Genomic DNA, 13931 nt, shown 5'->3' with positions numbered 1-13931 from the left:
GTGAGTTTGAAGCCAGCCTGGCTCTACAAAGCTAGTTCCAGGACAACCAGGGTTATACAGCAAAACCCTGTCTTGAACAACATAAACAAAACAAAACAAACAAAAAACAAAACAAAAAAAGAGAAAAGAAATGGAAGAAAGAAAGAAAAGAAAAGATAATTTCTGCCTATTTTTGAATCTATATTTTCTTAAGGAAGAAGACATTTGCTTAGACAAAATAAAGAATACATTGGCAACCTTTAGCTTTCACTAATTGTTTCATAAAACTTGTCTTTGTTTAGACTCCTGTTATATTGAGTACCTTTAAGAACTGCCCAGAACTCTTTTACTCCCTGTTTTTCCAATGCTTACCTTCAGTTAATACCATTAAGCATTTTTAGGATTTGTTCTGTTTCATTCTGAAGTAGACAAAAGCTTTAAAATCTTGGTTTCTGTTCTGTTTCTGTGTTTTTGTGTTCCCAGATCCCTCATCTTTACTTTGGTTTACATATCCTGCCTAGAGCTAAGGCTTTTTTTTTTTTTTTACCCAGTTTCCTCCCTATGTTAGAAACTTCTCCTGTATACACGCGACAACCACCTGCTTCTGCCTGTAGACTTGTAGCCACTTTGGTACTGTCGTCTGATCCCTGCTCTTCATGCTTCTTTTCATTTACGTAGTTTCCCACCCATGATTAGAAACCTACTACCTGTAGCTACACGGTACATCACATGACAGCCATTTTTCTTAGGGATCGTCTGCAGACTCTTGCAGTTATTTGGTTGTTGTGATATGTCTCGAGGTGGGACTGCATAAGTTCCCATGGCAGGGACAAACACGCCATCTGGCAGAACTTACATGGGACAGAAGTTTTATTGGGAAAGAAAGGGAGTGGGAGAAGGGAGAGAGGGTAGAGAGAAGAAAAAGAGAAAGAGAGGGACAGAGTAAAGGGGGGAGGGGAGAGAGAGGCAGAAAGAAAGAGGTGGGCGGAGTTTGCCTCTTAAAGAAACCTTTGTACTTGCGTGCAGACTACACAGTGACTTAGCAGCCACAAGACCCACCCAGTACATCCTGCCTGGTGATGTGGGCAGGCCAGCATAATGCCTGAATCCTAACATCGGTACTTTCTATTTTCGTTTTCTCTTACTTTTTTCTTTCGGTCCTTCAGAGGTATGAACTGCCCCTAGACAGGCCCAGGGCTTACTTACCCTTTCTTTATGCTACTCATCCTCCATCACTCTTTGGATTCAGATAAGCCTTGCTTTTCTTCTTGTATTTTGCCTACGATTAGAGAGATGTTCTAACCTGCAATAATCATTCATTATGACCATATTCTGCCTCTTAGAGAAAATATTTTCGGGAATTATTCATCCAAGTAATTATTTTTCTTTTCCAAATATGTTGAAATTATTTCACAGCTATAATAATACCATGGTGCAACAGATCTTTAATAAAAAACAATTTTAGAAAGTAGTAAAATGTTTCCTCAGTGGTGTCTTCCAGGGGGCCTTTGGCATTAAGGATTTTTTTCCCACAAAGTAAAAAGTGGTCTCTAGTTTTAAGGACTAGAGCAATTGCTATAATCTCATTAATAACTTTTATAGTTCTCTCACATAAAAGAGAAGACAGACTATTCCAATATGAAGAATTAAGATAGGACTCAATAAATGAACCAAATGCCCACTTTTTTTTTTTTTAAATGCTATTGCAGTATTAGGGTAGTGAGAAAAGAGGCAAAGACAGGGTATCTTGGACTAGTAGTTAGTGTTATAATTTTTTAAAAAGGTGGGAAGGAGTCCCACCGCACAACAGGGTTCAAGTGAAGGGTTTCTTTATTAGGGGAATAGAATGGGAAAGGGGGGGCAGAGAGACAGAGACAGAGATAGTGAGAACCAGAGTGGGGGCACAGGAAGGGGCAGGTGAGAGGGTAAGAGAGAGAGGAAGAGGAAGAAAAGAGAGAGAAAGCAGGCAGGGTTCTGCTCTTGAAGGCTGCTACTGCTTGCAACTGTGCGCATTCAAGGCTGACACTGCCAGGTTGTCGAGGGGTGGGCCAGGTAAGCCTGAATGCCAGAAACCAGTAGCTTGAAGAAAAGTCTGGATTTGAAAGAGATTTTTGGAAGCAGAGGAAAACATGCAAAAGAAGTTGCCAGTGTCTATGCTCTTATTTTCTTCTCTTTGTAGTTTCGCTATGCAGGTTGGCTGGACAGGTTGTACATGCTGGTGGGAACGCTTGCTGCTATTATCCATGGAGTTGCACTTCCACTTATGATGCTGGTGTTTGGAGACATGACAGACAGTTTTGCAAGTGTAGAAAACATCCCAACAAATGCTACTAATAATTACAGTAAGTATTGTTTGTGGACTGATTGTGTTGGAAACTTGCAGAAATCGCTAACACAAAGTAATTCTTTGTGGATGCACTACTGTGCTTAGTGGTCTAAGTGGTGGAAGGTTGTGGAATCCAGCTCATTTTTGTAGTGAGCTTCAGAAGATGATACAAGCATTGGAGTGACCAGTGAAGTGCTGGCAGAGCTATGTAGAAATAGAGAGGGGATCTCTGAAGTAAGAAACATTTCATAAAGCTTCGGGAAGAAGTACAGGAATCTCATCAGGTCCTTGAGTGGTTAAGCAGGGCTCATTGTAAGACACTATGGCAAACTGACTGTGGGTAAAAAGAGAAGGTTTTAGGATGATTGTAAAGCCTTTTAACCCTAGAAACTAGAAGAATACAATCACTCTCAAATAAGATAAGATGGAAGTACAGCAGAGTTTACCAGTAGTAAATATCAGCAATTGTGTTTTGTATATTGTTATAAGTTAGGCTCTGTGGGAGAAAGCCCAGGACTGGAGAAATGGACCAAGAAAAGGATAAAGAGATTTGTTAGAAAGGATTTGTGAGAAAGGATGAGATCCAGTGCTCAGGAAATGTTTGAGTAAGATAGGTGCAACAGCTCATTCTCAAAACCAGGAAGAGGTAGAGTGTCAGAGTTCAAAGGTGAGCACATGAGGAGGCAGAGTGTGAGAAAGTTCTGAGGATAGCATATCCTTTCATGGACTGCCAGAGACCTGTTTCAGTGAGGGGAGGGTCAGGTCCCAAAGAGGATGTATGGAGTTGGCTGGGGGGTGGGGAAGAAAGAGGATATGGACAGGATCTGAGGGTGAATCAGGATGGTTGCCAGCAACATTAAAGTGAAAAAGGGATACACTTTTCATACATTATAGTTAGTTGCATAGGATTACAGAGGAGACAAGGCACATGTGAGCAGGGCTGTGGCTTGAGGAATCTAGCATTGATCTTGACAACAGGCACCAGTCATATGTTAATGAAGGGCCACAAGTTCCTCTTAGTAGAGACAAGAATGACTGCTCTGTCAAGCAGGGACTTTCCTCAAGCCCCCAAGGGATTGGAGACCTTATCCAAATGTCTGACCCTAGGGAAAGACTTCTTCTGGGGAGAAGACACTGTATTACAGTTTCTTTGTCTTACTATATGGGCCTATCCTCCTCATAATACTCACAAAAGGAAGGTCCTGATGTCTTACTCGTTTCCCATTATACTGCACTGAATTCTCTTTATTTATTAACAAGCTCTTGCCCTTTGTGGCCTCAGGTTCTGGATCTGAGTTGTAGGCATTTCATCCTCGGGGTCAGGTGTGTCTAGTAAATCTTTGACTTTCCTGTTGTTGTAAAATACAATGGAATTCCTGGTTCCAAGATGATGGGGTTTTTCTTTTTCCAAAGAATTATTTTGTTTAGAGAGGATACATTGTACACATTTTCATCCTCTACCCAACCCTGAACAAAAGTTCCTAAAGGGAAGGACATTAGCAGTGGGAATCATTAAAAATGAAAGTAAAAGCGTCTGCACTGTTGAAACTAGAACTTTGTCAAGCAGCAAGGGTCACCATGCAGTCCATGCCAATTGGATAGTACAGAAACCTGCATATATTATATTTTCATATGTATACACAGTCATGATAAGGTTTAATTTGGACATTCAGCACAATGAGATTAATGCTAATAATAATAGGATAAATGTAGCAATGTGCTACATTCAAAGCTATGTGAACATGGTCTGTCTCTCAAAATACCTTACAGTGTTGTTCTCACCCCTTCCTTTTGTGACGACCTGAGGTGTTACAGTCTCATGGTTGACTGCAGGAAACTGCAACCACAACATGTCTAAATGGGGTGAAAAGTGTTTTGCACTCAATTTTCTCATGATTTGGGAAGTGAGAAACTTGCTTCACAAGAAACAAGATGAGAGCAGGAAAGTGAATGAGCTATTTAAAGAATTTGTATCTTTCACACTTGATTGGGGAGAAACAGGTTAGTAGCTGAGAATCCACCTTTAGGCCACCTCAGCCAAGCAGAGATTGATTGGCTGTCTCATTGGCTTCTAGTGGCATAATCTCATCTTTCAGGGTTCTGTAGTAGTTCAGCAGACAGACGCATGTACTTCTAACCTTACCCAGTTTTCTGTGAAGTTTAAATACAAACACTGCTCTACCAGTGAGAGCTGTTAACTAGACATACTGTGCACACAGTATGAAGGGACAGAGGTTGAACTTAACTGTCAATGAAGAAATTGTTCAAATGTTGAAATTTGAACTAGTTTGGGAAGAAGCTAGAAGAACTGACTTTTGATGAGCAGCATTCAAGTAAGCATGTTACATTCATATATATTCATCTGTTTTCCTTCATTGTGACAAACACCTAAGAGGAAGAACTTGAAGGAAGGAAGGAAGGAATTGTCAGGTTTATTTCTACTCACAGTTTCAAAGATTTTATTCCATGTTTAGTTGGATCAGTTGCTTTAGAGCTGAGGAAAAGTGGAAACTGTTGTGGCAAGAAGGCACGTGGAAGATGGACTGTTCACCTCATTGTGGCCAGGAAATAGCAGATGGAGGGACACACACAGACACATGAGGGTGTGCAGAGCCAGCCCAAGGCCAAGAGGATCTTCAGAGGCATGTCCCCAGGGACTTGCTTCAAGTTTCTTTCCATTACTCTCCAACCCTAAAGGTTTCTATCCCCTCCCCAGAATGTCTTTGCTGTTCTTAAGTTACAGTTATAAGAATAAAAGGTGGAGAAGGGATGGGGGTTGGTTCTGTGTGAGGGTCCCAAATATAATTCCTCAGTATTTATGTCTGAACTCCCTCCAGGCACATTCCAGATACTTACTAGACATCTTCAGTTAAATGGCACAGCTGCTACAACAGAAGATGTTCAACACTGAACTCATAATCTTCCTTAATTTATCTAGACCACCTCTTTGAGGTTTCTTAAAATTATACATTGCTGAGTGCTAAAGCTTCCCAGGTCACACGTTTGATTATATCCATTTAACTTCAAAACTATTTCACGTTTGCTAGTCTGTCTTTATATCCCCTAGTTGTCTAGTTCAGACTATGTTTCTAACTGTATATCCTGCTCCATACATCACACAACACATTCCCATACCCCATCTTCACTCCCTCTTCATATGTGCTAGACTTTCAGTTCATTCTCATTAGTTCAGTTCATTCCAATTAGTGGTTTTTTATTTACTTTCCATACATGTCAAATCAGATTCATCTTTATGAGTCTTCCCCATACTCCAACCATTTTGCAGTGATTGTAAGATTCATGTACATTCTTAATTCTGATAATTTTCCCTATAAAATATTCACCATAAATTCTTCATATTATATCACTATATAGTGCATCATTGCTTGTAACAGTAAAGTGTTCCAGACAACAAAAAATTTCAGTTGATACTGAGATTCAATTTTTAAAAAAACTGTATGAATATATTTCTGTATGTGTATACATGTATACTTGGAAGACCTGAAAATAATATTGAATAGTGGTAATTTGTGTTTATAGGCATAGTAAAGTTATGAAAGAGTTTTGAACATACTCAGTTCAAACTTATTATCTCATAATATTGAATGATGTTTGTAAATAACACTATAATTTATATGTAGTAACTGAGTTGGTAGAGTGATTGCCCAGCATGTATGCAGCCCTGGGTTTATGTGTTAGGTTCAATCCATAGCATCACATCTGAATACTCAGAGGAAGAGCCAGGAGGGTCATAAGTAGAGGAGATTTGAAGCCAGCCTAGGTTACATGAGATCCTGTCTCAAATGAACAGACAAGCAAGCAGGGAAGCTTATTGTTACATTTAGAGTACACCTAAGAGTCAAGCATGCAATAATACTTGCCACTGTATGTTTCTTCTAGCAAATATGCATCACTGAACATAGGTTGTGTGTGGTTGTACACGGTCAGCAGGATGGTATTTAAACAGATGTCAAAATGCTTTTACACCAATGAAACTGAGTCAGTTAGAGCTCATTTTTTTTCATAATAAGATGAGTTTTATTTATTTCTCTATGCTGAGTTTTAATGGAACTAAAGAAACATAAAGTGTTTATGTTTGTTCTGTGTTGTTCCAGCTAACATCAGCGCTTCAGATGCGTTTGAGAAACTGGAGGAAGAAATGACCACGTAATTACATGTTATCTTTATTGTTATTACTCTTTTCTGCATTGATATAGTTACAGTGATATAGTTATGGTTTACATTAAAATAATAAAATTGGAAGTTTTGAGACAATTATTAGTTTTCAAGGAAGATCCATTATAGATTTTTTTTAAAGCAAAGTGTTTGTATCATAAAATGTACTAAGTTGAGGTTGAACCTTAGTTAGACTTATGTATGCAACTGCAAAAATAAAATATTATATTCAGGGATATTAGAGAAGTGGAAAGACATTTAGATAGATATATTTGAATTCATAATAGATATTTTCAACAGTTCCCTAGTGAGTGGTTTGTATCCTCACTGTTTCTAGTCATGAAATAATGGTAAATAATACAAGTAACGAAATTCTTCAAATTCAAAATCTAATTCTAAATAGGAAAATACAACATCCCAGAAGAAATGGAGTCACTCTATTTCTGGCCTTAAATGACATAGGCAGATTTTTTAATTTTGTTAATGATTTATGTATATTGACATTTAGTCTGTGGACTAGCTTGTAACAGATGTACAAAAGTATGTGTTGGTGAATCAGATGATAATGGCTCTGATTTCTATGATAGTTGTGAACAAAATAGAGACACAATAACATTTTGAAAGATGAAACTGAAATACTTATAAATATTACTGTGATCAGGAATATTTTTAATACAGGGGAACTCTACTATCTTAATTGGATAAAAGTATTACATTAAAGTACATCAGTATTTCATGTATAAGTTCTACTTCTTAAATAGCACTTACTTTGGACTTCTTGCTTTATCACTTGGACAGAATATACATATATATATATATATTAAAGTTTAATATTTGAATTACATCTTTAATAAGTACAGTTTATAAGATACAGCTTGAAGGATGATTTGCTCAGCATCATTCTGATGAGTTCCTCTTGAAATTGTGGACAAATATAAAAGGCTGTGTTTTATATGTATATTTTTAAATCCTAGTACTTGGTATAAGCATTTTTTTAAGATAGCAAGTCAAGAACATTTTAAAATATACCAAATGGTATCCTTCAGTTCATTTTAGAGTATTTTTCTTGAAAGAGGCATGGTTTGGTGATAGAATATATTGCTAACACGGATGAGACCAGAAGTTCCATTGAAAGCACACACACACATACACACACACACACACACACACACACACACACACAAACCCACAAAGAAAAATGGTTTCTACTTAACCTATATATAGAGTGCTTAGTGAAGCCATAGGAGTTTTAGCTAAATATAGAGACAAGGCTAGAAAGCACTTGTTCACCTTTTCTAAAAGGTCTGATTAAATGTTTAAACTTGGAGGGAAACATCTAATTTATTGAACTTTTTAGGTTAGCTCTCAATACCCAGTTGGGTAGGTAACATGGGAACACTATCAATTTTCTGTTGTCATTCCTCCAAAGCTCTGCTAAACTAATAGTTCAAAACAGCAGGGGACCATCTCTACCTCTTGGTTCTATGTTCTAACAAGTTCCATCAAATCTTACCCTCTCCCAAGGTGCAGAGACCACACTAAAGGCTTCATCAATTGAGGCTGATGTTTTTTTTTTTTTTTGTTTTGTTTTTGTTTTTTGTTTTTAAAGCAGACAAGACTACAACTGTTCACATTAACAGATGTGTTAGTACACTAATGACCTTTCAAAAATCACTGGCATTTTCTGAGTAGTTAGTAGTTATTATGCACAAGATCATGGCCTGAGTACCTTCCAGACATATTTTATTCATTCCCTTTTTCTTTATAATACATAATTGAAACTTTGGTTATTAAGCATCCTGCCTGAGTTTACAAGGTAGTTCAGTGAAGAACTGGGATTTGTCACCAAGCCCTTCTTCTGTGTTGCAGCAGATATAGGTGGATGCTGACAGTTACAGCTCTGGTCCTCACAACCCCTTCTGGTTTGCTAAGGATGGTGGTATACCAGATAGCTGAAGAAGTGAGGCTCAGTTGTGTTCAGAAAGAAGGACCGATTAGAAAACAGCCTGTACAGTGTTCTTGTTTTTCAGGTACGCCTACTATTACACCGGGATTGGTGCTGGTGTGCTCATCGTTGCCTACATTCAGGTTTCATTTTGGTGCCTGGCAGCTGGAAGACAAATACACAAAATTAGACAGCAGTTTTTTCATGCTATAATGAATCAGGAGATAGGCTGGTTTGACGTGCATGACGTTGGGGAGCTCAACACCCGGCTCACAGAGTGAGTACCTAGTTTTATGCTGAAGTCAGGTATGGTCTTGTTCTTAAAGTCGTGAGGTAGATACCACCAGCCCTGTTAGGAGTGATGGTGCATCACTGAGCAGAGTAAAGCCCTTGTGAGCAGTACCTGTGTCTTACACAGCTTCTTGATCACAGCGCCCTGGCAGGGATGGGATGGAGCTCCTGCTTGACTGGCACTCAATGAAGGATTAGACTGGCAGAGTCAAGAAGCATTCAGAGTTAGCACAGCAGCGATGTGCAGGGGAGCAACAATATGGCCTGTCCATCCCACTGAGCACCAGCCATCCTGCCAGGGAGGGAGGGAGGTAGGGAGGGAGGATGGCAGAGAAAGAGAGAGATAGGAAGGGAGGGGAGGGAAGGAGGGAGAGAGGGAGGAAGGGGGTAGGGAAGCCTCTGCTTTCACAGAAGAGGCAATGAACTCAAAGAATTGTGTTCATAGAGAACAGTGAATAGTCTTAAACATCCTATGTCTGTATTCTGAGGTCATGTGGGCCGCAAAATACTGTTAATGAGAAACCTCCTACTGGAAACTAACAGCCTTCCTCCATCATTGCACCCCATAAGGATCAGGCGTATACAAAGATCCAAGACACAAATTAACTTACCCCCTCTCAACAAAAGAAGACTAGTTTCAGTAGAAAAATTCTGTATTTATAGTTCTGATATTACTTGTAACAAATCTCTTTCTTCTTTTAGTGATGTCTCCAAAATTAATGAAGGAATTGGTGACAAAATTGGAATGTTCTTTCAGGCGATGGCAACATTTTTTGGTGGTTTTATAATAGGATTTACTCGAGGCTGGAAGCTAACCCTTGTGATTTTGGCCATCAGCCCTGTTCTTGGACTGTCAGCTGGTATTTGGGCAAAGGTAGGTGAAGCCTGTGAGTCCAGATCTTAAACTCGTTCCCATGATCCACAGAAGAGTCTTTAATCATACTAATCTTGACTGTGAATTTTATATGTTAATTCACACTTTTAGTTAAAACAAAAAAACAAAAAAACAGAAACCAGCAGGTTAAGCTGAACTAGCCCCATAGTACTTCATGCTGTCCTTGGCCATGAGATTATTTGTAAAAAGAAGTGAAAAGGAAGGAAGGAAATATTAAGATTATCCTTCACCTTCATGGGAAAAGATGTGAACCCATAAGATCCGTAAACTTCAATCTTAGTTTCTTTTCTATTTCTATGAAGACACACAATGACCGAAGAAGTTATATAAGGAAAGTTGGGGGCTGTTTTACCATTTCAGAGGGTTAGTTCATCACCATCATGGCAGAATACATGGCAGTAGGCAGACAGGCATGGCACTAGGTCATAGCTGAGAGTTACATCTTTATCTGAAAACACAACAAGGCAGAACTAACCGGGAATGGCATGGGGCTGTTTAAACCTCAGACTATACCCCCAGTGACACACACACCCCCAGCAAGGACACACCTCCTAGTCAATCCCAGAGAATTCTACCAACTGCGCACCAAGTATTCAAATATAGGAGCTCATGAGGGTCATTCTCATTCAAACCACAATTGCTAAATATGACAGTGCCATTTTCGCACAGAAAATAGAGGTTCAAATTCTGTGTAGACCAAATGCCTCACTCCGTTTTCAGTTTAATTCTTTGTATGTGTACACATTTGTTTATTCTGTAAATTAACTTTACCAGTTGTTCTGTATACATATATATGTGTATGAATATATACATATATATATTCATAGCAGTAAAAATAGTTTATGGAAGTACAATCCAGGCATGGACACATGTAAATCTGTAGCCTCTAGTTATCTCTTTCTGTCATGAAGACACAGAAGTTCTCTTCACTCCATCCACATGCCTCTAACAATTTTGTGATTCATTTTCCATGTCTGGATCACATGTAATTAATCTTATAAAGTCATTTGATGTAAGTGTAGCTGTGTGATGGAGAGATTGTCCCAGTATTTAGATTTTGTGAGGTTACATGTGATAAAAATCATAAGAAATGAAAAGTCCAACCAAAATGAAGCCTTTATTAGGCATTGTCTGTGTCCACCAGATACAGCTGAAGTATAGACATTAGCTCATTTAGCAGATGGAGTAACTGAGGTCCTGAACACTGTTAACTTCCTACTCAGGAGCATAATGGAAACAGTGTTTTCGATAGTTATCAGCTAGCTGGCAAAGCTCTCAAGTTAGGTGCAAATTCTTCACAACAGAATTTAATGAAAAACTAAAGTATTGATATCTACTCTATGTTGGGAAAACAGATCATTACTTAATTTTTTACTAATTAATCTTGCATTGCTTCTGATAATATTTATTTAATAAAGAGAGCCCTTGGCTGTCTGTTGTTTTCTTTTGCATCTCTGCTCTCTAACAATATTTTGATATGATTTTCTGCATGTTTTTTAACCTTGGGTTTTTACTGTATTAAAAAGGATATGTGTCCTGGGTCTATAATACAGGCAAAAATATACAAAATGTGACAGAAAGACCTCTGTGATGCCTTCAGCCAGGAAATGCACATAGATCTCCCCACACTTTAGTGATCCACAGTCTGAGGTAAATAAGATAATGGAATTATGAGACCATGATTTTGAAATAACTACCATAAAAATACTTTATTTGTTTAGATTCCTCTAAGGCAATAGCAAAAACTCACCAGCTGAAAAAATTAGAAATTATTAAAAAGAAATCAAATGACATCAGAGAACTGAAAAATATAATGGTAAAAATAGTCATGCTGTATAATGGACTCGGTCTATGCAAATGGAGATTATAGAGTAGAACATTTAATATTCAGAATCAGTGAATCTGAAATACAGAAAATGAGGAGAGCCTCAGGGTCACGTGAGACAATAAAGAAATATTCATATCGTCATCGTGAACCTCACAAGAAGAGGACAAGAGTAGAGCTTTAGGATGAATTGCAGACCCAGACCAGATGCGCAAAATTAATCTAATCCCAAGCAGGATAAAAAACAAAGAAATTGGTGACAAGATACATCATAATCAAAAGTTACCATACTTTAAATATAAAGGAATAAGGTTTTTTGTTTTTGTTTTTGTTTTTGTTTTTTATAAACCAGAAAAGGAAAAAAAAAATTGGTATTGGGGAATTTGACCAATCGTAAGCCAAACCCCGCAGTATATAAAATGAATTATATGTTATTACCAAGTGAAGTTTATTTCAGCTGTGTAATAATGATAGTACTCTTGAAGATCCATGTCATCTGAGCTACTATATACTAAAGAAAACAAATGATAATATCACCTGACAGAACAAACATTTGACAATATCTAGCACTCGCTGATGTTAACTCTCAAAAGGTAAGAGTAGAAGAATGTTACTTCAGTTACTTCAGACGCCATTCGGACAACCCCACAGATACCCATTTAGTGACAAGGTATCTTTGCCATCAGATTGGAAATAAAATGAGGAAATCTATTCTTACTTCTTTTTCATTGAAACACTGAAATTCTAGCTGCTGCCATAAGTCAAGGAGCATATAGAGTGGTGAGGAAGAAATAAAACTATGGATTACATGATTTTCAATAAAAGTTACAAGTAGTCAACAAAGTAATCTGTGTGATTGTAGAAAGGCCACATAATAGCAGACCAACTGCATTTTTTGCAGATAGTGGTAAACCTGTAGAAACTGATGCTGAAATAATAATACCTTCTGCAATCTTTCAGATACAGTGAAAAACTTAGATAATCACCTGAAAATATAAGATCTGCATACTGAGCTAGGCAGTAATGGTGGTGCATGCTTTTAATCCCAGCTCTTGGGAGGCAGAGATAGGGATCTTTTGAGTTTGAGGCCAGTATGGTCTACAGAGTGAGAGCCAGGACAGGTTTCAAGCTATAGAGAACCCTGTCTTGAATCACCCCCACAAAAAAGAAAAACAATCCTAGTTATGATAGTATTCCTGTAATTTACAAAATGTTACTATTGGGGACACATGTAATGTCAACACATTGTTTTTGACATATGATCCCATAAGTATCTCAGAATCATTAAAGAGCATGAGATATTTATAAAATGATAAAACAAAAAAATGATAAAATAAAAGAAATTGAAATACTGGATTCAAATGTGGTCAGAGTTTAAAATATTGTTTCTCAATGTATTAATTTGGGATTATAGGTAATATAAATTTACAAATATTAGTCAACTTTTAACTTTATATTGGAATTAATTGAAGCTAGCTTTTTATATCCCTGAGTTAAGATTAGAAATTTTCTTTATTTTACATTTTCTAACTTTCATTGAAAATAGCTTTTTCTCACCAGGTGGTGGTGGCACATGCCTTTAATTCCAGCACTTGGGAGTCAGAGGCAGGTGGATCTCTGTGAGCTCATGGCTAGCCTGGGCTACAAGAGCAAGTTCCAGTACAGGCTCCAAAGCCACAGAGAGAAACCCTGCCTCAGAATCCCCCACCCCAAATAATGTAAATAGATTTTCTCCTCACATTATGTATCTTGATTACAGTTTCCCCTCCCTCTACTCCTCCCAGTTCTTCCCCACGTCCCCTTCCATTTGGATCTTTTCGGACCGCCATTAGGAAACAAACTTCCAAAGGATATTAATAAAATATAGTAGGACATCTAACATAATGACATTGGACAAAGAAGGCAAGCAGAAAAGTGCCCAAGAGATGGCACAATAAACAAAGACCCACTCGTTCACACACTCAGGATCCCATAGAAACACTCAACTAGAAGCCATCGTACACATGCAGACCAGGTGTGGATCTGTGCCAGCCCTGTGCATGCTGTTCAGTCTGTGAGTTTATATCAGCTTTGATCATGTTGCTTCAGAGGGCCTTGTACTCCTCTCCTGGGGACCCCACCCCCTGTAGTCCTATACTCTTTTTTGCCATGTCTACCACGGGGTTCCCTGAGAAAGTTTTTCCTTCTCTTCCACAGACATGATCTCTTATGAGGAAAATTTTACAGAGACTCTTTTTCAGAATCCCATCTCCATATAATTAAGGAAGGGCATAGGTGGGAAAAGGATTTGTTAAATTCAGAAATATTTTGGACAGATTAATAAATTAAAATAGCTCATTTTAAACTCTTTTAGTGACAAGAAGGAATTGATTCCTCACTTAAATAATGAAAACAAGTGACTGTGATTACATATTGAAAGGATGTAATGCTTTTAGTTCAGAATTTTGTGACATAGTTGTGCATAATGCTTATTTAGATGGCTGACTTCCTTGTC

The 13931-nt window shown here is 38.0% G+C and overlaps 1 protein-coding gene across 1 annotated transcript in view; it reads left to right on the top strand.

Moving 5' to 3' along the window:
• LOC127214162 (ATP-dependent translocase ABCB1) overlaps nt 1–13931 on the top strand; it is a 144267-nt gene that overhangs the window by 86209 nt on the left and 44127 nt on the right. Inside the window, exons 4-7 of the mRNA XM_051174549.1 lie at nt 2159–2321; nt 6421–6472; nt 8512–8703; nt 9420–9591. Of these exons, the coding sequence (XP_051030506.1) occupies nt 2159–2321; nt 6421–6472; nt 8512–8703; nt 9420–9591 (579 nt within the window). The remainder of the gene's footprint in view (nt 1–2158; nt 2322–6420; nt 6473–8511; nt 8704–9419; nt 9592–13931) is intronic.

The sequence above is a fragment of the Phodopus roborovskii genome, unplaced genomic scaffold (genome assembly GCF_943737965.1).
Source record: "Phodopus roborovskii unplaced genomic scaffold, PHOROB, whole genome shotgun sequence".
Taxonomy (NCBI): Eukaryota; Metazoa; Chordata; class Mammalia; order Rodentia; family Cricetidae; genus Phodopus; species Phodopus roborovskii.
This window is presented reverse-complemented; position numbering and strand designations above follow the sequence as displayed.